Source organism: Chrysemys picta, chromosome 8 (assembly GCF_011386835.1).
Source record: "Chrysemys picta bellii isolate R12L10 chromosome 8, ASM1138683v2, whole genome shotgun sequence".
NCBI lineage: Eukaryota > Metazoa > Chordata > Testudines > Emydidae > Chrysemys > Chrysemys picta.
In genome coordinates, this window is record NC_088798.1 from 37,830,679 (window position 1) to 37,855,756 (window position 25,078).

A 25,078-nucleotide genomic window follows, 5' to 3' on the forward strand; every position below is an offset into this window, starting at 1 on the left:
AGTTGAAAGGAAAATGATTCATTGTTCTGTTGTTTAAAGAATATCTCATTCTTTATACCTTTCATAATCAGGATTTCAAAATAAGGATCCAGATTATTTTCATTCTCAAGTACAGTTTTTTGACTAACTGTATTTGTTGAAAAGTCAGCAACAGCCCAGTAAAGGACTGCATTTATATGCAGTCATAAATCAGCATGCTATTTTACATGTTTCTGTGTGCATTTGAGGAAATTCAGACAGTTTTATTATTGAAACATTTAATAATGATACATAAGGAACGTAAGAAGTTACTGCTTTCCCATAAAATTATGGGTTTATTTCTAGTTTAGCTCTTCATTACTGTGGGTAGAATTGGAAAGTGTACAGTGGGATAACTTTGGGGGAGGGGGATTTATTCAGTAAGGCTCTCTTGAAATTGGAAAGAAGTTTGAAGGAGCTATTATTGTTCTAAATAGATTGGGATTATATTAACTGCAATAACAATCTCTAAATGTAAGAAATATCTGGGAGAAATGACGCTTCAAAACTTTCCATTCTATCATGGCTAACTTTAAAAAGTTTTGTGAATTGCACTGTTGACACGAACATAATACACATTTCTCATTGCTAGTTTATTTTTAACTTAATATTAAAATAAGAGAAATCACAGAGATGTACACAGATATATACATTATGCTAATTATGAATTTTGCAAATAGATGCATGTTTAAAATGCTATTTCTGCACTGATTAACTAAATGTAATTCTAGTGACATATATACTTTTAAGAATAAAGTAAGTAAAATTATATATTATGGGCTGGTTTTGCCCATGGAAACAAGAAAATTTAGATTTTAAATTACTATTCAATCCTTCTTGCTTTGATCTCAAACACTTTCGATGCTTTTGGTCAGACTGGACAACTTAAGAATGAAGTGAGGAAGTCATAGGCAACATTTCTTGAATTTTCCTCTGAACATATTAAAAATGAATAGTGTATGACTTGTATTTAATTTTGGCGGGTAGAGGGAAGAGAGAAGAACTGTTGATCTAATATTTTATTTTGTTGGGCTTCAGCACCAAGTAAACTGTATACAGCCCAAAAAACAACAAGGAGTCCGGTGGCACCTTAAAGGCAAACAGATTTATTTGGGCATAAGCTTTCGTAGGTAAAAAAACCTCACTGCATCTGAAGTGAGGTTTTTTACTCACGAAAGCTTATGCCCAAATAAATGTTTCCCTTTAAGGTGCCACCGGACTCCTTGTTGTTTTTGTGGATACAGACTAAAGCGTCTACCCCCTGATACTGTATACACCCAAGTTATAATCACCTTTTAAAAATAGCTGGCTGTAATGTAGAAATGTTGACTGATCCTGAACCATAGTGACACTAACACCGTGGTATAATATACTGTAAAACTTAATCACTCAAACTTGCGGTCAGTTAAATACTTATTTTTGTAGGTAAACTGAATGTGAACGTTGTACCTCTACCATGTACCAATCTGTTTCTTGGTCTGTATGCTATGGAGCAGAGACCTACCGGCATTGCTTCACCAGATCTTTTTGTCAATTCAAGTAATCTGCATTATTTCTAATGTTTTCATTCTTTTAATAGGTTTTTACTGATCAAAAATGGATAATTGAGAAAATATTTAAAACAAGGAATCATTCTAGTACTGCATGTTGTAATATAAAATAAAAAGATTGAGTCTGTCTAGCATAGCAACTTCTGAATTTAGAAAAATGTAATTTTTCATTTGTCTGTGAAGAGTATAAAATAAAAATATTTAACAAAGTTGTGTTTTTCTTACTTGTCACTGGAGTTCCACAACAGTAATTTTTAGAGCTTAAACTGTTAATGGAAAATCTTTTTTACAATTGTTGCTGTTTGAAAATCTTGAAATCCTCTTATTTAACAGCAGAAATGAACTGCTTATTTCCATTGTTTAAGCTGAAGATATAAAGCATCATTCTGTAGTTCACTTTTTTCACACATAGCTACGTATGAATATCTAGCTAATGATGACCCATTATGCTTATGTGCTTAAGTGCATTAAGTCTGAATCCAAATATCTAAATTGAAACAACACTATTACAAATTACCAAAAAACAATGAGGATAGCAGTCTGTAATATACGCTGTTGTAAAACCCTTTAATGGACACATCTTCACGATGTAAGTTGCTGTGTGAAGTCTCAAATGGTAAATGAAGGTGTTTAACTTCAGGTTCTTTTGCCAAGGAAGAAAATACCCAGTCACATAAGCTTTTGACCTAAAGAAAAGAAGATTTCCACTATAATGAAGTGTAGGAATTGTGTGGTTGGTGAAACTAATTTCTCTTTGGGTTTTTGATTCTGATACAGGTTAGATGAACCTTCTGAGGTCTTTCCCTAAAACTAAGCAAGATTACCATAAGGTAATTAAGCTAAATTGGGAGACAGTTTTCTTTATATCATGACTACTTCTAGAATGTGAGACTCCAGGAAATATTGTACAATAGTCTTATACCAATAGTCAAAACATATTACTGTGTATGAATTGGTGTCCAGTTACTAATACAGTTTTTCAAAAGAGCACAATTATTAACTAGTCTTTTCATATATAGAAACTTGTGATTCAAATCCTAAATCACAAGTAAATGGAAATAAGACTACATGAAACATGTGCCATTGGTTTATCTTGCATTTCAGCCTTATTTCTCAGCCCATCAGAAAGATGGTTTTCCAAAGCTTTGTGAGGTAAAAGTCACTATCTCCATTTAGTAAACTCTAACAGAGAAGTGGAGAGGCAAAGGAATGGAAACAGAATCCCTTTTTAAGGTTGATGAGAACCTCACAATTTTGTTCCTGACTGAAGCTAAATATCAAGAGGGTTTTGTCCTTTTTTTATTATATTATTATTATTTTATTATTGAGCCATCTATGCAGACTTAGTTGTATCACCGTTAGGCATTCTCCAGTATATGTACTTCCTTTCTTGAATATTTCCCAACCTGTGAACTGTATCCTGCTAGATGCTGTGCATTGGTTTCTTTAACTATACTATACGCAGTTCTTCTGGAGATAGCACAAATGACCATTTGCTTCTGAGAGTATTTGCCTCTCACTTTGGTTTTTTTTGGGGGGGGGGGGAGAGGTTGGTTTTTTTTGTTTGTTTGTTTTGAGGGGCAGAGGGGTATTTTGTTGAAGGGTGTAGGGGGCAAAGAGGGAAAAGGGAGAAGGAGAAATACAAAATTCAATGGTCAAATTTTTTTAAATAATTATATCTATTGCGTGCCGTTCAAGCAAAGGACAATGTGTACAATTGATTATAGGTGTAAGTTTTGTATTGTTGACTAAAGTTTGGGCATACTACTCAGAAGGGCAGATAACTTTTTATTGCACATTTGAATATACAGGTAGTGGTTGAGAATGGCTTACAGTATACATAATATGTAATGACTATAATAGGAACCAAATGTAAAAATATTATTCTTTGGTCCTTAATGATGGAAAAATTGTATGGCGTGGCAAAAGCTTTGCCGAGAGTACTTTTTTTTTTTTTTTTTTTTGCCTCTCCAAAAGAAACAAATACCTAATCTCTTTTGTATCAGCTATAAATACTAGAGATTTTTTTCGTTTACATGTTCTGTTAGTAAGCAATGTGAAATATGCCACTCTGTAGTTCACTTTAAATGCTCATGCGATTATACGCTTATACCATAAACTCAGACCAGGGTTAGTACTTTGTTTTCCATGATGAAACATTTGTATATGTTTTGTGTATCTCCGCATCCACTGACTATGGCAATAGGTGTAGTTAGCTGTGCTTTCTCTCCCTGAGAGAACATCTTTAAGATCCCTATCTTGTGAAAATCTTTGTCTTAATAGAAACCGATCAACTAAAATTCATATTTTATTGTGTACCTTCGCAGTGAGACAATGTAAACGGATACATTGTAAAGTCAAAATATAAGCATGCTGCAAAGGCAAGAGTAATAGGGATAAGAATAAGGTTATGACAGCCTTAACTCATTCCGATGTGCTGATCATTTCATATTACAACTTTTTTATTATTGTATTCACTACAGACCTGCAGTATATCTGTTGGAAAATAGTGTTTCATAAATAATATCACTTTGCAGTCTAAACAGAGGACACATGCAAGGAATAACTTCAAGTAAGAATGGGACCACTTATGAATGGATGACTGGAATCTTGAAAGCACTCAGCGCTGCAAAAGTAATTCTACTCAGCTAAGCCTCCGATCCTGCAAAAAGATGAAGAAAACAGTTTCCCACAGAACCCCTGTACGGGCCTTAATATGTTCACAATCTCCCTATAAATAGTGAGGTCTTTTCTTTTAGTAAGCACTGGATGCTATTGTGATGATGTTGAACTCAGTAGTCTTTCCATCAAAATCTGACTTATAAAACACCAAAAATTCAGTGTTAACGTAAATCATGTGACATTCCTGTTACTGTTAAAGCTAGTCAAATTGAATTTGCTGCGGGGGGGGGGGTTTCAACCAGCTTTTTGATGTTTCAGTGAAAAGTTTTCGAAGTCTTGTTAATTTTATGAAAACTATTTGTGTGTGACCTGGTTTACTTAGCCCTCTTTCATTTGACAATACATTCTCTCTTCCCCCCCCCCCCCACCCCCCATTTCAGCTGGGGGGGGATGTTCAGCTGGACCAGCAGGGGAAAGACCTCCTACGACAAGGCTGTTGGAAGAGGGAGAGAAGAGTTGATATACCTAGATCCCTACCAACTTCAGGGTTCGTTTTGGTTAATTTCATGGTCAAAGGATTTTTAAAATGGTAAATTTCACGATTTCACCTATTTAAATCTGAAAGGTCAGTGTTGTAATTATAGGGGTCCTGACCCAAAATGGAGTGGGGGGGGTCACAAGGTTCTTGGGGGTGGGGGAGCATACCCCTACAATAGTAGGGTGGCAAGACCGTGACCCCCTAAAATAACCTTGTGGCCCTCCTGCAACTCTTTTGGGTTAGGACCGCCAATTTGAGAAACACTGGTCTCCCTCAGTGAAATCTCTATAGTATAGGATAAAAGTACCCAAAAGACTAGATTTCATTCTCTGATGTTTTTCATGGCTGTGAATTTAGTAGGACCCTTCTCATGCCCCATTCTTGTATATTATGCCCTCAAGGGAGGCAGCAGCCATTCTGTTGTGGTTGTTGCCCCACTCTCCCACTTGAATAATCAAGACATAGTTTGAGCTGTTTCTAAGATGCTGTAGGTCTGACCAATCACTAGTTTTCAGTACAGCTATACTGCCAAAAACCCTTAGTGTAGATTCAGCTTATACCAGCAGCAAGAATTATTTGGTGTAGTTAAACTATCTCCCCAACTACCCTAAACTCTGCCAGCACACAGATTCCTGCTGCTATAAGCTGTGCCAACATGAGGATTTTTGCCAACATACCTATCTGAGTTCGGTGTGATTTCTCTCTCCCACCGCCTCTCCAGTGCCGTTGCTCAGCCACCAAACTTTTGTAGTGTTGACCTGGCCTCAGCGTTGGGCTCAATCCTTGGCATTAGGCTGAAAGGCCAACCCTGAAGATTGGTTATTTGACATGGAGACTTTTAACAGTACAGTGGACCTAAATATATGGAATAGTAGATCTCAAAGTACAGGTACTCCTCCAAAGAAGGTATCATTACCCACATTTTACAGATAGTGGTAATGCCTGGAGGTTCTTGTTTTGTTTTTTTTTTGGGGGGGGGGGGTTGTTGGGTTTTTTTGGCGGGGGGTCAGGGAAAGGTGTACCCTAAAATTGTGGCTTTCGCATTGAAACACAGACATGGGAATAGATTTTATTCCCCTGCATGTCTTGATAAGGGGAATTTCATATTGTGGATAGTTTTGACTTAGGTAGAGCCTGCCTCAATGTCTCGAGGTTTTTATTTGGACTCTGCCCCCTCAGTGTGAATTCATAAAGGTGATTTTTTTTTTCAGTCGTTTCTAACTGTACTGAAGCAATTGCTTTAAGCAAACTGAGTTTGCCTTTCTCATTTACAAAGTGTCACTAATAGAGCAGACAGAAACTGGAATTCCTGTTCCTTGGGCAATTCTGAAATTTCAGAAACAACAGTTCCAAATTGGAATGAAATCTCAAAATTTTGTTTTGGAAAAAGCCAGTGACACTTTTTGACCTTTCTGAAACTTTTCTGAGTCTCCCTATGCTACCCCAGACTCCTAGCAGGTGTGCAGGGAAACCTTGCCTAGTTCCCATCAGTTTTTTCACAAAATTGTCACATTCCAGTGGAATGCTTACCCTTTTAAATATCTTCCATCAGAAAACTGTCTATCCAGCTCTTGTCATTAAGTTATTGTAGACTATACCTTGACTAGCAGCAGCACTCCTAAACCTTTTGCAGGCTTATAGCAATCTGAAAATAGGTGCCTGAAAAATCTGGCATAGTTCATAAATAGCTACTAATCAACTATTCTATTTCAAAGTGTTTGCCTATTATCTTAATAGTACTTGATAAGAGTACTTGCCTCAGATGGAGCAAAGAGGGAAACTGGGATTAGAGCAAAGATCATTTTTGTATAGTCCAGCTACTGCTAAATTTGTAATAAATATCAAAATAATGGTTAGGTTTAGTATTGAGCAATTTTGTCCATGTAAATTCTAACAAATGTGTTTTAACAAGTTCCCTAAAGAAATGACCTTTCTAATCATTCGTTCCTATTGTCTATCCTCGAGGTTGCGTACTGTAATCTGAGGCAAGGTTAGCTTAAGGCGTTTTCCCTTTTGTTCGTATTGTACTAGTACGTGGCATCCCTTCCCTTCCTTTATATCCCTTGCCTGGTTGTCTGGCCGAAAGGGAGGGGTCCTCCCCTGCCCCCTGGAAGGAACGCAGCAGGGGCACCCTCAGGCTGGAGGACAGGGCCTCTGCACTAGCGTTGTGCTTTCCTCCTACTAGCTCTTAGCCCTAGGGGTGGTTCTACCCTGGGTGGTAGCGCCCCCATGCGGCAGCACTACGGTGCAGGAGGGTTTTCTCCCGTGGTGGGGGTAGACTAGTTCCCCCACCCACCCTCCTTGGCTCCCCCCGGCTAGGGGTGACCAGATGTCCCGATTTTATAGGGACAGTCCTGATATTTGGGGGCTTTGTCTTATATACGTGCCTATTACCCCCCCCCCCCACCCCGTCCCCATTTTTCACACTTGCTGTCCGGTCACCCTATCCCCGTCCCATCCGGTTAGAGGTTTTGTCTCTCTCCCCGCGCCAAGCGGGGGACTCTGGTCACATTTGCTCCTGCAGGGGTGACGCGCCCAGCACCCCTGTGTTCCCGCCTCCCCTGGCCTGGGCGTGCTGGGCTTGGGTAAGGCGCGATGCTGTGCGCCCTTCACCCCAAGCTGCCTGTACCGACGAGGCGCGGCTCCTTGCGGTCCCTGCGGCCGGGCGGGGCAGTACCTCTCCGGCTGAATGCGGCTCCGCCACGCCTGTCGCTCGCGGAGCCTCTCCAAAAGAAACGGCTACCTAATCTTTTTTGTATCAGCTATAAATACTAGAGATCTTTTTCGTTTACATGTTCTGTTAGTAAGCAATGTGAAATATGCTACTCTGTAGTTCATTTTAAATGTTCATGCGATTACACGCTTATACCATAAACTCAAACTAGGGTTAGTACTTTGTTTTCCATGATGAAACATTTGTATATGTTTTGTGTATCTCCGCATCCCACTGACTATGATAATAGGTGTAGTTAGGCTGTGCTTTCTCTCCCTGAGAGAACATCTTTAAGATCCCTATCTTGTGAAATCTTTGTCTTAATAGAAACCGATCAACTAAAATTCATATTTTATTGTGTACCTTTGCAGTGAGACAATGTAAATGGATACATTGTAAAGTCAAAATGTAAGTATGCTGCAAAGGCAAGAGTAATAGGGATAAGAATAAGGTTATGGCAGCCTTAACTCATTCCGATGTGCTGATCATTTCATATTACAACTTTTGTATTATTGCATTCACTACAGACCTGCAGTATATCAGTTGGAAATAGTGTTTCATAAATAATATCACTTTGCAGTCTAAACAGAGGACACATGCAAGGAATAACTTCAAGTAAGAATGGGACCACTTATGAATGGATGACCTGGAATCTTGAAAGCACTCAGCGCTGCAAAAGTAATTCTACTCAGCTAAGCCTCTGATCCTGCAAAAAGATGAAGAAAACAGTTTCCCACAGAACCCCTGTACAGGCCTTAATATGTTCACGATCTCCCTATAAATAGTGAGGTCTTTCTTTTAGTAAGCACTGGATGCCTGTTGTGATGATGTTGAATTCAGTAGTCTTTCCATCAAAATCTGACTTATAAAAACACCAAAAATTCAGTGTTAACGTAAATCATGTGACATTCCTGTTACTGTTAAAGCTAGTCAAATTGAATTTGGTGGGAGGTTTCAACCAGCTTTTGATGTTTCAGTGAAAAGTTTTCGAAGTCTTGTTGTTAATTTTATGAAAATTATTTCTGTGTGACTGGTTTACTTAGCCTTCTTTCATTTGACAATATATTCTCCCCCCCCCCATTTCAGCTGAGGGGGATGTTCAACTGGACCAGCAGGGGAATGACCACCTATGACGAGGCTGTTGGAAGAGGAGAGAAGAGTTGATATACCTTGATCCCTACCAACTTCAGGGTCCATTTTGGTCAATTTCACGGTCAAAGGATTTTAAAATGGTAAATTTCACAATTTCACCTATTTAAATCTGAAACGTCAGTGTTGTAATTATAGGGGTCCTGACCCAAAAAGGAATGGGGGGGGAGAGCATACCCCTACAGTAGTAGGGTGCCAAAAACTGTGACCCTCTAAAATAACCTTATGGCCCTCCGGCAACTCTTCTGGGTCAGGACCCCCAATTTGAGAAACACTGGTCTCCCTCAGTGAAATCCCTATAGTATAGGATAAAAGTACCCAAAAGACTAGATTACATTCTCTGATGTTTTTCATGGCTGTGAATTTGGTAGGGCCCTCCTCATGCCCCATTCTTGTATATTATGCCCTCAGGGGAGGTAGCAGCCATTCTGTTGTGGTTGTTGCCCCACTCTCCCACTTGAATAATCGAGACATAGTTTGAGGATTTTTGCCAACATACCTATCTGAGTTCGGTGTGATTTCTCTCTCCCACCTACTCTCCAGTGCCGTTGCTCAGCCACCAAAATTTTGTAGTGTTGACCTGGCCTCAGCGTTGGGCTCAATCCTTGGCGTTAGGCTGAAAGGCCAATCCTGAAGGTTGGTTATTTGACATGGAGACTTTTAACAGCACAGTGGACCTAAATATATGTAATAGTAGATCTCAAAGTACAGGTACTCCTCCAAAGAAGGTATCATTACCCACATTTTACAGATAGTGGTAATGCCTGGAGGTTTTTTGTTTGGTGGGGGGTCAGGGGAAGGGGTGTTAACGTACCCTAAAATTGTGGCCTTTGCATTGAAACACAGACATGGGAATAGATTTTATCCCCCTGCATGTCTTGATAAGGGGAATTTCATATTGTGGATAGTTTTGACTTAGGTAGAGCCTGCCTCAATGTCTCGAGGTTTTTATTTGGACTCTGCCCCCTCAGTGTGAATTCATAAAGGTGATTTTTTTTTCAGTCCTTTCTAACTGTACTGTAGCAATTGCTTTAAGCAAACTGAGTTTGCCTTTCTAATTTACAAAGTGTCACTAATAGAGCAGACAAACTGGAATTCCTGTACCTTGGGCAATTCTGAAATTTCAGAAACAATAGTTCCAATTGGAATGAAATCTCAAAATTTTGTTAGGTCAAAAAGGTTTCATCCGAAGAAGTGGGCTGTAGTCCACGAAAGCTTATGCTCTAATAAATTTGTTAGTCTCTAAGGTGCCACAAGTCCTCCTGTTCTTCTTTTTTTAGGTCAAAAAGTGTCACTGGCTTTTTCCATTTCTGAAACTTTTCTGAGTCTCCCTATGCTACCCCAGACTCCTAGCAGGTGTGCAGGGAAACGTTGCCTAGTTCCCATCAGGTTTTCACAAAATTGTCACATTCCAGTGGAATGCTTACCCTTTTAAATATCTTCCATCAGAAAACTGTCTATCCAGCTCTTGTCATTAAGTTATTGTAGGCTATACCTTGACTAGTGGCAGCACTCCTAAACCTTTTGCAGGCTTATAGCAATCTGAAAATAGGTGCCTGAGAAATCTGGCATAGTTCATAAATAGCTACTAATCAACTATTCTATTTCAAAGTGTTTGCCTATTATCTTAATAGTACTTGATAAGAGTACTTGCCTCAGATAGAGCAAAGAGGGGAACTGGGGTTAGAGCAAAGATCATTTTTGTATAGTCCAGCTCCTGCTAAGTTTGTAATAAACATCAAAATAATGGCTAGGTTTAGTATTGAGCAATTTTGTCCATGTAAATTCTAACAAACGTGTTTTAACAAGTTCACTAGAGAAATGACCTTTCTAATCATTCGTTCCTATTGTCTATCCTCGAGGTTGCGTACTGTAATCTGAGGCAAGGTTAGCTTAAGGCGTTTTCCCTTTTGTTTGTATTGTATTATTACGTAGATCCCTTCCCTCCTTTATATCCCCGGCCTGGTTGTCTGGCCGAAAGGGAGGGGTCCTCCCCTGCTCCCTGGAATGAACGCAGCAGGGGCCCCCTCTGGCTGGAGGACAGGGCCTCTGCACTATCGTTGTGCTTTCCTCCTTCCTACTAGCTTTTAGCCCTAGGGGCGGTTCTACCCTGGGTGGTGGCGCCCCCATGCGGCAGCACTACGGTGCAGGAGGGTTCCCCCCCTCCTTGGCTCCTTGGCTAGGGTGACCAGATGTCCCGATTTTATAGGGACAGTCTCGATATTTGGGGCGTTGTCTTATATACGCGCCTATTACCCCCCACCCCATCCCCATTTTTCACACTTGCTGTCTGGTCACCCTATCCCCCTCCCCTCCGGTTAGAGGTTTTGTGTCTCTCCTTGCGCCAAGCGGGGCACTCGGGTCCACATTTGCCCCTGGGGGGTGACTGCTCCCAGCAGCTCGGTGTTCCCGCCTCCCCTGGCTTGGGCGTGCTGGGCTGGGGTAAGGCGCGATGCTGTGCGCCCTTCACCCCCGAGCTGCCTGTGCCGACGAGGCGCGGCTCCTTGCGGTCCCTGCGGCCGGGCGGGGCAGTACCTCTCCGGCTGGAATGCGGCTCCGCCGGCTCTGGCCACGCCTGTCGCTCGCGGAGCTTCCGCCGCCCTGGGGCCCCTCGTCTGTCCTCCCCTGACGGGCGGTGCCAGTCTGCAGCCCGCGGCAACCAAGGGGAGAGACGCAGCCGGGCAGGGGTAAGAGGCGCGGGGCCAGCCCCGGGCAGGAGAGGGGCTGCTGGTGGCAACCCCGGCGGTTAGTGCCAGTCCAGCACCATGGGGGGCTGCTAAGACCCAGTGGGGTCTGTCTGTCCATCCCTCACAGCTGTGGTAGCTGAGGGCTGCTGAAGGGAGCAGGGATCTGAATGAGTAGCGGTCCACCCATCTGGATTCGCATCTAGACCGGCCGGTTTGAACGCAAGCCCATGAACCGGTGTAGGTCTGAGCACGCGTTGCGTGCTTGGGCAGCAGCAGCGGGCTAGGTGCTTGTCAGCCAGAGACGCATTTCGGGCCTGTGAGGAAAGCAGATGCAGCTTGTCTTGTTTAAACCTCGAGGATGGGGAGCAGGGTTTGTCTTGTGTTGTGATGCCAGCTTCAGAGCTTGTGGGCTTTTCCTCTGAATGTTTGAGAGCTCTATCCTGGGAGGTCCTGAGTGGCTCTTGGAAGGTGATGGCGCTCCTTACCTGTTGACTTTAGTGGGACTTGAGTGTGCCCAGTACCTCAGGATCAGGCCTGTGCTCACTAAAATGTTAAAACTGAAGTGTGTGTATGGGTTGGCTGAGTCTCCAGTTTGTATCAAAGTGCAGTTGTGTGCATCAGAGATCAAAGGAATAAATTCGTCTTACAATGTGGCAAAGTCCACTTCTAATGGGGAAAAAAAAGATTAATTTTAAAACACTACTTGGGTGTAAGGTACAGGTACTTCCGGCTAATTATAACTTTTATATTGTTCACTTTAGTAACCAGGATGTCACACAAGGCAAGTTCAAGTACACAACAGAACAAGCAAGGAAGCAAACTTGCTGATAGCAAGTGGGAAAATCACTGTGGGGGCAATACTGAGAGGGGAAAACTGGGCTCCTGAACTGCTTTGGTTGTTGTTGGATTGACCCTAAGAGCTGTTTTGATGCTGTCTCTTCAGGGGTCACTTGCAGTTTTGCAAATCCATGCATGACTCCGTTTCTTTTGAATGGTGAAAGTGGAGAGGGCTTGGGGCAGGGATGCCATCTCATATTTGGGGGGATGGAGACTTTAACTATGATTCCAGGTGATACTTAGGCACTTGAAAACTCTAGTTTTTTGGCATATAACTTAACAATTAGATGATAGGAGCACTGTATCTAATTCCTATACAAAAGAAAGAAAAATAAATAAATATTAGACCCACTCAGCTCTAATACTACCATGTTCTGACATCTTGTGGCAAGTCACTTAAGGGACACTGGTTAGGTTTAAAATGTTAATGTATATTCTTATTTTGTTAATAACTCTGGAGAGAGAGAGAGAGACCCCATCAGGACTCCTGGGGTCTCTCTCAGCTCTGGTAGGGGAGTGGGGTCTAGCGGGTTACAGTCGGGGAAGGGGAGGAGGGGGAGAAGGCAGATAAATCTGGGTTCTATATAAGAACATCATAATGGCCATTCTGGGTAAGACCAATGGTCCATCTAGCCCAAAGTGGCCAATACCAGATGCCTCAGAGGGAAAGAACAGAGCAGGGAATCATCAGATGATTCATCCCCTGTCGCCCACTCCCAGCTTCTGGCAAACAGAGGCTAGGGACACGCAAAACATGGTGTTGCATCCCTGCCCACCCTGGCTAATAGCCATTGATGGACCTATCCTCCATGAACTTATCTAGTTCTTATTGGAACCCTGTTATAGTTTTGACCTTCACAACATCCCCTGGCAAGGAGTTCCACAGGTTCACTGCGAAGAAATATTTTTTGTTTGTTTTAAATCTGCTGCCTATTACTTTTATTGGGTGACTCCTGGTTTTTGGGTTATGTGAAGGAGTAAACAACATTTCCCTATTCAATTTTTCCACACCATTCTTGATTTTATAGACCTCTATCAGATCCCCCTCCTTAGTCATCTCTTCCAAGGTGAAAAGTCCCAGTCTTTTTAATCTTTCCTCATACAGAAGGTGTTCCATACCCCTAATCATTTGTGTTGCCCTTCTCTGTACCTTTTCTAAATGCAATATATCTTTTTTGAGATGAGGTGACCAAATCTGCATGCAGTATTCAATATGTTGGCATACCATGGATTTATATAGAGCCAATATATGATATTTTCTGTCTTATTATCTATCCCTTTCATAATGATTCCCAATATTCTGTTAGCTTTTTTGATTGCCACTGCACATTGAACAGATGTTTTCAGAGAATTATCCACAATGACTCCAAGTTTTCTTTCTTGCTTGGTAACAGCTAATTTAGATCCTGTCATTTTATATGTATAGTTGGGATTATATTTTCCAATGTGCATTACTTTGCATTTATGAACATTGAATTTCATCTGCCATTGTGTTGCCCAGTCACCCAGTTTTGTGAGATCCCTTTGTAACTCTTTGCAGTCAGTTTTGGATTAAACTATTTTGAACAATTTTGTATCACCTGCAAATTTTGCCAATTCACTGTTTACCCCTTTTTCCAGATAATTTATGAATAGGGTGATCAGATGTCCCGTTTTTAAAGGGACTGTCCTTTATTTAAGCCCTCCTGCAGGTGTCCTGACTTTCTTAAAAACAGGCAACTTGTCCTGTATTTTCTGTCTCCCTCCATCTGTACTGGAGCATCCTGCTACTTGCTGGATCCCTGCTCACCAGCCCACTAGCAATGAGTGTGTGTGTGGGGGGGGTCCAGTGGATGCTGGTGGGGGTGGGTGTGCAAGGCTAGTGGTGGGGCGAAGAAGCAGCACATAGGGCTGGCCGCTCCCCCATGCTGGTCTGTCAGCGCAGCCCCCACTGCGTGCTGGCTGTTGGCTAGCAGGGCCCTGACCACTGTCTTGTTTCCAGCCGGCACTGGCTGCGTGCTATGAGCTGCAGTGGCTGATGAGTGCGGGCAGGCACCAGGCAGCGGGCCAGTTACATGTCGTCTCTGCTGTCCACTCATTGGCCCTTTACATGCTCCCCCTCTCGCTGTCCTCTCCCTGTTTTGCCCCTTCCCCCCTACCAGCCCTGCTGCTCCTCCATATCCCCCCACCCCCACCCACAGGTGGAGCGTATCCCGCTCCCAGTGCTGTGCAGAGAACCGGCCCCTGGTCGGAGTGCTCAGCTCACCAACAGCCTGGCTGGCAGGCTCCTTCCTTCCTCCACTGCCTCTGGCTGGGCTTACACCCCAGGAAAGCCCAAGACCCTTTGGTCAGGAGGGGGCGAGCCCTGTATGTGCCAAACCCCACACAGCGCTGGCACAGCTAAGTTCTGGAGTGATGGGTGGGGAGGGGCGATTTCCAGCTTGTTCATGCCCTGAACTTGCAAGCTCCACAGCAGGCCCCTGGGCAGGGGCTTAGCACCCTCTTCACCCGCCCCTCCCCCCCCCCCCCCCCCCGGGTCCTGCCCTCCAGGGAGCATGGGGCTGCTCCATTCCCTAGGCACCCTCACCGGCTGAGCCATCTCTCTGGCCCAGTTCACTGAAGACCCTGCAGTCAGGTTCCCTGAGCCCTAGTGTACAATGCATCCTTAGGGCTTAACCCTTTCCTGCCCATGCTATAGCTGGGGGACAGGAGATGATCAGCAGCAGCCTGGAGGGATTACCTGCCTTTCCACACTGTGTGGGCAGGAAGGGACAAGCTGCTTCCAGCCACGGGAGGGTGGGGGGGAAAAGATGAGCTCTGCAAAGACACGAGCCAGGTCATCCCTTCCACCTCCTCCTCCCCTGCAGCTGGAAGCAGCTCCTGTCCCTTGCTTCCCACACAGTGCCAAAAGGCTGCTGCTGGCGACATTCTGGTTTGAACCTGACAGAAATCTGGGGAGGGGGCATGTGATCCTACACACACACACACACACACACACACACACACACACACACACACACACACACACACACACACACACACACACACACACACACCGGGAAGACAGGAGAGATGGGTCCGTCTGAGGGGCCCAGGCAGGTATGGAGGGTGGAAAGTGCTGGGAAGGGAGGGTCAGTTGGTCAGCCCCCCCGTGTGAAAGAGGTGTGTGTATAGGAGTATGTGTGTGTGTCACCCCTCCCCGTGTGAACCCTAAAACCTTAAAGATAAAAAGATAAGGTAAATAAAAAGAATCCAACTACTCAGTGTGACACTCTGTACCTCAGGGGAATACCCTTTACCCCCATGTTCATCCTTATAATATGATTGTGTGGTATCCAATGCAAAGTTTGTCATGTCGGGTGTCTTCGGAAGGCTCATGATGCACTGTTATAGTAATGCTATAGGTTGTAATTTATGTAAATTATGAGGCTAAAATTGTGTCCTCATGGCTTAAAACAAGCCCAGGCAAAACTCTCCAGGATCAGAGGGGCAGTTCACACCTCATCAGGGCATGTATGGGACAAACCCAGCCCAGCCTCACAGGAACAAAGGACATGGGCCTAGACAGCAACAAAGGATCTGTTGGACTCTTGAGTGAGTCATCCCCCTTCCCTTGGTCAGTTTGGGACTACGATGAGGTAATGCTCACCTGACTCTGAAGGGGTGGGGGACAAAGCCAAGAGGGAAGAAAGAACATGGTAAAAGAGACGTTTGCCATCTCCATCTACAGATACCACCACCAAGTGACTGAAGCGCTGATCAAAGGGGAGAACTTGACTGAAGGGCAACCAGCCAGCCAGCCTGTGGTGAGACGCATCTAAGTTTGTAAGGGCACTGAAAGTATTAAGATCAGCTTAGAATGCGTTTTGCTTTTATTTCATTTGACCACATCTGACTGGTTGCACTTTGACCTATAATCACTTAAAATCTATCTTTTATAGTTAATAAATTTGTTTGTTTATTCTACCTGAAGCAGTGCATTTGGTTTGAAGTATGTCAGAGACTCCCGTTGAGATAACAAGTTTGGTACATATCCATTTCTTTGTTAAATTGACAAACTCATATAAGCTTGCAGCGTCCAGTGGGCATACCTGGACACTGCAAGATGGAGGTTCCTGGGGTTGTGTCTGGGACCGGAGATATTGGCTAGCGCCATTCGGTTGCATAATCCAAGCAGCAGCTGGCCAAAAGTGCTCACTCACGTAGCTGGGAGCAGCTTACATGCTAGAGGCTGTGCGTGAACAGCCCGGGAGTGGGGGGTTCTCACTGCAGATCAGGGTAATGCTGGCTCCCAGAATTGAAGATTAGAGTGACCTACTAGATCACTGGTCCAGATAACACCAGGGGAATATCACACTCAGTATTTCTTGTTAACGGGCTCAGTCAACTTGATGTTAATTTGAACTTTTGTATTGCATAGTTCTGATTGATTGCTGTTGAACTTGCTTGAATATGAGTAATTTTACCCGGTGTCCCATATTCAGGATAGGGAAATGTGGTCACCCTATTTATGAATATGTTGACCAGCACTGGTGCCAGTACAGACTCTTGGGGAACACCCCTATTTACCTCTCTCCATTCTCACCATTTATTCCTACCCTTTGTTTCCTACCTTTTAACTGGAGTGCCTGGCAATGCTTTCAGGATCATCTAATAATCCTTAATTTAATTTAATGACAAGTCTTTTGTTATCTTAATCACCCTGCTTCTGTTTATAAACAAAAAGACAGAGGAGTACTTGTGGCACCTTAGAGACTAACAAATTTATTTGAGCATAAGCTTTCGTGGGCTAAAACCCACTTCTGTTTTGTTAGTCTCTAAGGTGCCACAAGTACTCCTTGTTCTTTTTGCTGTTACAGACTAACACAGCTACCACTCTGAAACCTGTTTATAAACAAACTCCCTGCCCCAAAGGCAGAAGCTGGGGGCAGCACAGAACTCATCACATATCACACTCAAGCTGAGTTGTAGTTAAGAGCTCTGGGTGGGGCTAGGATGTGTGCTGTGAGCAGACCTCAGGTACAAAACTCGGGGAGGGGCTAGAGCCCCCTTTTCCCCCTAAAGGGGGCCTCTGGCTTGTGGGTTGGAAAAAGAAGTGAAATGAGATCAATGAGACTCAAGAGGGGGAAAGGAAAAGAGAAGAAAATCAGGAAAATAGAAAGAGAGATACTGAATGGGGCAAACGTTTTCTGAAGACAATGATGGTAGGGAAAGAAACCATTTTAAAAAATAGATAAACTAGAAAACAGAAATATAGACACTAATGTAGGAAAAGCTACCAAAGATATAAAAACAAGGGAAAGGAAAAGTGCAGGGGAAAAGGAAACAGACCAAAAGCACAAGGAAATATGTGGGGTTGGCAGAATTCAATTTTTGATATCAGTCAAAATTATAAATAATGTTTATTTTTGAGCAATTTTTAACTTTTATTGATTTAAAATTTTCACAGTTATGCAAAATTATGGGGATCACATAATAATTATTAACAGTAGACACTGAGATTCAAAAAGAGAAAGCTTTATAACTAGTAAAGCAACTTGTCAACATCCCATATCAAGATATACAAAGTAAATATCCTTAAATCAAACTCTAGTAAGTTCTCAAGCAGCATTACTTTATCTATATGTACATTTTGATTATTACTGGTGGAAATGTTTTTTCATCAGTGTGTGTATGTACGGTGAAATTGATGTTTCCTGACATTTACCAATAAAATTCTAATCCTACCAAGCCTAGAGATATAGCAAGTTAAATATTTATATTATTGCTAATAATACACATACTATAAAAGTGTTTTATGAAAACACAGATCGGTAATCAGTTTGAGGTATATTTATACATGCACACCTCTAAGGCTTAATTATTGGCTTACGTTCCGCTTGTTGGCATTTCTCTCTCTGTCTGTAATTGCAATAACTTCTGAACACTGCATCTGATCAATTGCAAAATTTCAGGGACTGTTCTATGCATCAGTGTGTACAACTCTGTTGACTTTGAGGAAAACTGAAAGAGGCAAAATGGGGGCGGGGGAGCATATGGAGCTTCTGCCATCTGTTTAGCACAGCCACAGCTTCAGGCACCCCTGAAATTGTCTACAGATAAACAACCGCTTGAATGCACCTATTAACACCTTCCAACATAACAATATCCCTGTTCATCATCCAATAGAGTTTAGCATGTTGACACCTTGAATGACTTATCTCCCAGACAAATACTCATGGTAAGAGGAAATGTGGGACCTTGATACACAGAAGAGGGAATGGGGGACACACAGAGCCCCTGGCATGGGGGGAGAAGGTGGGAAGGAACATAAAACCCCTTCTTTTGGATTCAGGAGAGGGAAATGGAGGGCACTGCAGGAATTGTGGGGGTGCACACTGAGCCACTAGCATACAGGCGAAAATGGGGGACCCTGGTAGGGGAGGAGGGAAGAATGGGAGACAAAACAGAGCATCTGACATGGGGGAGCTGCAGGGAGTCCCTGAAATAGAGGGGGATGGGAGGGTTGTGGATGCAGCTTGTGGGGTGTGCAAGGAGCCCCTGGTTTGTGCAATAAGCTCGGCCTGGAGAAGTGACGCATTGAGAACCTCTAGTTTATTGTGTTATTTAAGTAATTATTTTGAGACATAGCAATGTAAATGTAGGTCATGGGATGAAGGTCATTGTTGGAATCGACTCTTTATCCCCTCCACCGTATAATTGACCTGAGTTTGGGATGGCTGCATTAGTCTCAAGGAGTGAAGCCATGTCTAAGTTGTGTATGATGTGTGTGAGATGAGCTGTATTTGTGTCCTATTTAGCAGCTGTTTAGGATTGTAGTGGAGTATATTACAAATGTGTATCTTACAAACTTTGCTGCAAGATTAGCTAGGCTGAACTGAGAAATCATGAAATCAAAAAGGAACTTGTGAAATATTGTCATTAAGAATGTTTTAACACAGAAGAATTCACATTTTCTAATGAAAAGCAGTTCTAGAGAGCGGGTAAGTTGACATTCTAGTTTGGAGAAGCATTACCGAGAAATTGGTACCTGAGAGAGAGTTAAAATTTGCAGGTTGAATCTAGAATGGAGGTGAAATTGAGCAGGACTCTGGTATTTCGGAACCTGGGAGGAATGTCAGAATTCGTTCTTCTAATCTTTTTGTGAAGAGGAAGTATAAGGAAATCTAGAGCTAGTGAAATACATTTGAGAATGGAGATCTTGGGATGTCAGGAGAGACATAGTGGGAAGAAAAGCAAGGGAGACAAAATTTGACAAACTATGTTCTTATACAGGTGCCATCATAAGGTACATAGCCCATTTACATTGTAGTGGACAGTATCCTAGAGAAATGGAGCCTTACAGAAAAGAACATTAAAAAATCATTTATATTTTTAAATTAAGTACAAACACTGTTTTACATTCTCTAATAATTTCAGACACTGAGACAATAATTGGATTGGGAATTTCAGGACTGCGGTAACAATATGCAGATCTGTGAAGGGAAGGTTGAAGAGTAATCCTATATTACTCTTCAGCAACTGGTCACGCTATCTGTTGTTTTAGTGTACAACAACATGCTCGATAGGCACATTGTACCTTTGTTTTAAAATTTCTGCTTCCATGAACCATGAATAAAATACTGCAGCCAATGTTTGTTTTGCAGAGAATACATGCACATACAATTTAAACTACTTAGCACTATGAGAAGATTTTATTTTTTAATTCAATTTTCTCTTTAGATAATATCTTCCCAAAATCGAAAAGGGAAGGAAGAAGTCTTTAAAAAAAAAATGAGGAGTCCTTGTGGCACCTTAGAGACTAACAAATTTATTTGGGCATAAGCTTTCGTGGGCTAAAACCCACTTCATCAGATGTATGAAGTAAAAAATACAGGAGGAGGTATAAATACATGAACGGGTGGGGGTGCTTTACCAAGTGTTAGGTCAGTCTAACGAGATAAATCAATTAACAGCAGGATACCAAGAGAGGAAAAATAACTTTTGAAGTGGTAAGAGAGTGGCTCATTACAGACAGTTGACAAGAAGGTGTGAGTAACAGTAGGAAGAAATTAGTACTGAGGAAATTAAGTTTAGGTTTTGTAATGACCCAACCACTCCCAGTCTTTATTCAGGCCCAATCTGATGGTATCTAGTTTGCAAATTAATTCCAGTTCTGCAGCTTCACGTTGGAGTCTGTTTTTGAAGTTTTTTTGTTGAAGAATTGCCACTTTGAGGTCTGTTATTGAGTGACCAGAGAGTTTGAAGTGTTCTCCTACTGGTTTTTGAATGTTATGATTCCTGATGTCAGATTTGTGTCCATTTATTCTTTTGCGTAGATACTGCCTGATTTGGCCAATGTACATGGCAGAGGGGCATTGCTGGCACATGATGGCATATATCACATTGGTAGATGTGCAGGTGAACGAGCCCCGGATGGTGTGAAATTAATGGCACCCCCATCCTTTCATGTATTTATACCTGCTCCTTTATTTTTTACTTCATACATCTGATGAAGTGGGTTCTAGTCCACAAAAGCTTAGGCCCAAATAAATTTGTTAGTCTTTAAGGTGCCACAAGGACTCCTTGTTTTTTTTGCTGATACAGACTAACACGGCTACCACTGAAACTAGTCTTTTCAAAGACACTGTGATCTGCATTGGAATTAAACTGCTAACAAAACATCCAGTAGTGTATCTGCTCCCCCGGTGGGGCTGATTTAACTACAAGTGTGTCCTTTTTTCTTTAAAACTGTCACGGACTCATAGATCGTGCCCACTCTTGGCCTCGTGCAGTCCGTGGGGGGTGCCCCTTTCAGTGAGACAGCCCTTCTCGGGAGTCCACTCTCTCTCAGGGTCAGGCCCCTTCACCTCCTGGAGCCACACCTCTCTGAGCCTTAGCACACCTGTCTCTTGCCGTGGGCCCCCTCAGGGAGTCCACTCGCTCTGGACCCCTGGGGCCTCCACCCCCTGAAGGGGTCTGTTCTCTAGACCGGAGTGACTCTCAGCCAGCATAAAACAGGAGGGTTTATTGAGCAACTGAACACAGCACAGGAAACTCTCTGACCCTCAGGCCTGGCCTCCCTCAGCTCAGCACAGCACATCCCAGTCTCCCCTGCATCCAGGTGGGTTCTGCCTGCTCCCCCTCTCCAGCCCAGAACCCCCCTGCTTCCCAGCTGGGCATCTGATATCATCGGCCCCAGGTCCCGCCTCTGTCCATTGTCTTCTTTCCAGGTAAACAGGGTCCTCTGGGCCTCCTCTCCTCTCCGCCCCCCTCTGGCTGGAACGGGCTGGTTAGGTCATGGGGTCCTCTCTTCACAGCCCATTGTCCTCCCACTGGCCAGAACTGGCTGCGACTCCTGAGCTGGGTCTCCGGTGAGGGTCATCGCTGGGGTGTCCCTCCTCTAGGCCATCGGCTGGGGTCCCAAGTTCTCTCTCCGGTCCTCTGCAACAACAAATTCCCTCTCCCCTCACCTCGTTAAACCAATAACACCCAGGGGCACTGAGTCCCACTCCCTGTGCATGCAAACCATTGGAAAACCACGAAAAGATAAGAAAATCCCCCACTTCGTCACAAAAACCACTTCACTTAGGACTGCTTACAGAATATTGGTTGGTTGGCTTTTTCTGTAGAATATGTTTCTGACCAAACTGATGGACCAATTATAGTATTCAGTGGTTGTTTGAGAATGTGGATATAGACTGAAGAGTGTTACCAAGCCTACTTTGGAAATGAGATATCTAGTTGGTGTAAAGGTCTTGCTTCAACAAGTTTATATTCGTATTATTATTGTAATTGTATTCCTTTCTAGAATAATGATTTTTAATCATTTAAAAATATTGTCCTATATTGTCTCACATCTTGTGAGATGGAAGTGTTTCCAGGTTTGTCCTATTTAGGTATGATCAGAAGTCTGAAGCCACCTAGGAGTGAAAAATTGATAAAATGTTATTAAGTTGGGTTTTTTGCTTAATATGAAACTCTTAATGACTTCCATTAAAAGCAAGTGAACCAGACCCTACATGTCATGCATATGCAAAATTCCTATGGATTGCAATGCGACTATTGGTATGCAAATAGAATTTCAGCAAGTACCTGTGTGTGTTTGTTTTTTAATTGTTTTCTTCTTCCCTACAGATGGAAGACTGGGTTTACTGTCTCTCTCTTTTTTGTGCGGTGTTTTCTGCAAGAGTCCTTGGTTTTCCAGATGGAAAAATCAACCCAGCTTGTAATTCTATGTTACCTAGTCATGGTAACTTTGTTTCCCAAACTACCTCAGCACCTTACAGGATCTCCATATCCAGCACTTCATTTGACCCAGGAAACAAGATCACAGGTAAATTAGAACTTTGAATAATTTGGAGTGTCTGGATGGGATTTAAATTAATGTAAAATTTTTAAAGAAATATCAAAGAGACTCGTTATTTCAGCTCACTGACTGTGGCTGTTTCAGTGATATTACATTGTGCTGTGCAGAACCAGAATACCACTGTAGTTTTTACAATGTCTTGTGCTCTCCCCCAGTAGTCTAGCCTTCAGAATTCCAACAACATGAGACAAGACTGATCCCTGTTCACAGGGGAACAACCTCCTGCAAGCCTCTAGTTAATCTCTGTTTGATTTAGCCATGTGTCCTATTTTATTGCTTTTGGTTTTAGATAGGTTTAAAATGTGCCTTTCATGGTCTTTAGGTGTATTTACATAACTAAAGTAAAAGCACATAGCTCTCTCTCGGCCTTTATATATAGTTCTTTGTATTTGTAGATCACAAAATTACAAACATTCTGCTTGCAGGAAATCTGCCATTGTAGGTAACTGATAATACAGAATTAAGGGGTCCAATCCGCAGTCTGCAATTCTTATTTCCTTCATTATCAAGGTTCATATGTTCAGAATGCAATACACATTTTCACAAACAATACAAAATTCAGCTAGAATCAAACCGTCTGTCTGTCTGGTAAGAGGTGTGGAAGCAAGCCATACTATTCCTTAGAAAGGTGATACGAAGCTGAACGATGCTATAAGTGGTTATTACTTTCACTGTCTTATGTTGTATGCAGTGTTGTTGTAGCCATGTCAGTCCCAGGATATTAGAGAGACGAGGTTGGTGAGGTAATATCTTTGGATCAATTTCTGTTGGTGAGAGAGACACGCTTTTGAGTTTACACAGAGCTCTTCTTCAGGTCATCATCATCATTAGACAATGACATGACAGAGAGTGAGTGACAAGTAGCTAATATTTAAATTGACTATTTTAAGTAACTTCCATATCTTTTTCCCTCAGTGACTCTACAAGGAATTGACAATTCCACTTTTAAAGGATTTTTACTGCAGGCCCGAGCAGTTAGCGGAGATGGTATTGTTGGTACTTTTCAAATCATAGATCCAAACACGCAAGGTCTTTTGTGTAACCAAGTTCAGGTATGTGGTCACATTTTAAACTAGTTTGTTGAACTCATAAGTTATTTTCCTTGCATTGTGTAAAAGACATGATAAATATTTTCTTTTTGCATTAGAGGTGACACTAAATGTGATCTGGAGGCAGCTTCATGTTTTCTAAAAAGTGTTTAATTGTGCTAAATCACTTTAAAAATAAAAGATATATGCTAGTTTTTCTGTGATGTAGACTAATGTCTGTGAAAGTAATAACAAATAGGGCTGGTTTGCAAAGGTAACAATTTTTGTGGGAAATACTTTTTAAATGTTTTCAAAATATTTCAAATTTTAAAACAGAAATTTCAGTTTTTGAAAAGCAGGAAAGTTTCTGGGTTTGAGTGCTCCCCCACTCTTCTTTCTTGGTTTCCCCCTCTCCCTTTTTGGTTTCCCCTATACGAGGAAAAAAGGGGACAGGAGAGAAAACAAACTAACAAAAAAACTGATGGGGGGGAGGGTTGAAAATGAAACCAAAGTACAAAACTATTTGATTTAAAACAAGACTAATTTTTTTTTCATTTAATCAAAAAATTCTTTTGGTATTTGCCTTTGAAAAGCCTTTTGTCATTGTTGAAAAAACTTGACCCGTGGACTTTTTCAGGAATAATTACTCTATGGGCTGGTCCACACTAACCCCCCAGTTCGAACTAAGATATGCAACTTCAGCTACGTGAATAACATAGCTGAAGTCGAAGTATCTTAGTTCGAACTACAAGGTACTTACCGCGGGTCCACACATGGCAGGCAGGCTTCCCTGTCGACTCCGCGTACTCCTCTCGCAGACCAGGAGTACCGGTGTCGACGGCGAGCACTTCCAGGATCGATTTATCGCGTCTAGACAAGACGCGATAAATCGATCCCAGAAGATCGATTGCTTACCGCTGAACCCGGAGGTAAGTATAGACGTACCCTAAGTGTAGACAAGCCCTGAGAACTGCATCTTGGGGATCCAGATTTGTGTCTCAGTGATTTCTGCAACAAATGTGCCTAGTTTGTTCTAACAGCCAGCTTTGCAAATCATCTGGGCCCAGAGAACCAAGCGGAATATTTTTTTTTTGTCATGTTTCAGAGTGAGTGTAAACAATTGCACATGTTATTTCCTATTTCTGTGAAAAAGCACAATTACTAGGTATGTAGCTAGTCTTGTTTTCTAGCACTGTGGCCTCCATTCAGATTCAAAGTGCTTCTTTGAACTTAGCTACCAGGTCTAGGTGTTACAACATTAATGGGGAACATACCCCTGTGATTCCACCTACTTATCTTTGATTTCAGGCAATTGCAATTGAAAGAGTTTAAGGATTATCTTCAAAGAGAAGGCAGTTTGGGTTAGATGTTTTTACTGTCAAGGGAGGAGATAAATGTTTGGGAGCCACTGTAGGATTCTTGCCCCTCTGGCCACTGGACAGGGGACTTCGTATTTTTCTTTCCAGCCCAATAGCTGCTGGTCACTCAGCAATATAATGGTGTCAGAGGAAACTGCCTGCCTTCCCCCTCCCCCCATCCCGATTTTTCATACTTGCTGTCTGGTCACCCTATGGGAAGAACACTGTACTGTTCAAAGGGAATAGCTGGC

General features: G+C 42.5%; 1 protein-coding gene across 1 annotated transcript in view; it reads left to right on the forward strand.

Annotated features, from left to right (window-relative positions):
- The first annotated feature begins 11,603 nt into the window (after positions 1-11,603).
- LOC101951894 (putative ferric-chelate reductase 1) overlaps positions 11,604-25,078 on the forward strand; it is a 53,493-nt gene continuing 40,018 nt past the window's right edge. Inside the window, exons 1-3 of the mRNA XM_065555629.1 lie at positions 11,604-11,745; positions 22,210-22,408; positions 23,357-23,493. Coding sequence (XP_065411701.1) covers positions 11,665-11,745; positions 22,210-22,408; positions 23,357-23,493 — 417 coding nt within the window. The 5' untranslated portion in view covers positions 11,604-11,664. The remainder of the gene's footprint in view (positions 11,746-22,209; positions 22,409-23,356; positions 23,494-25,078) is intronic.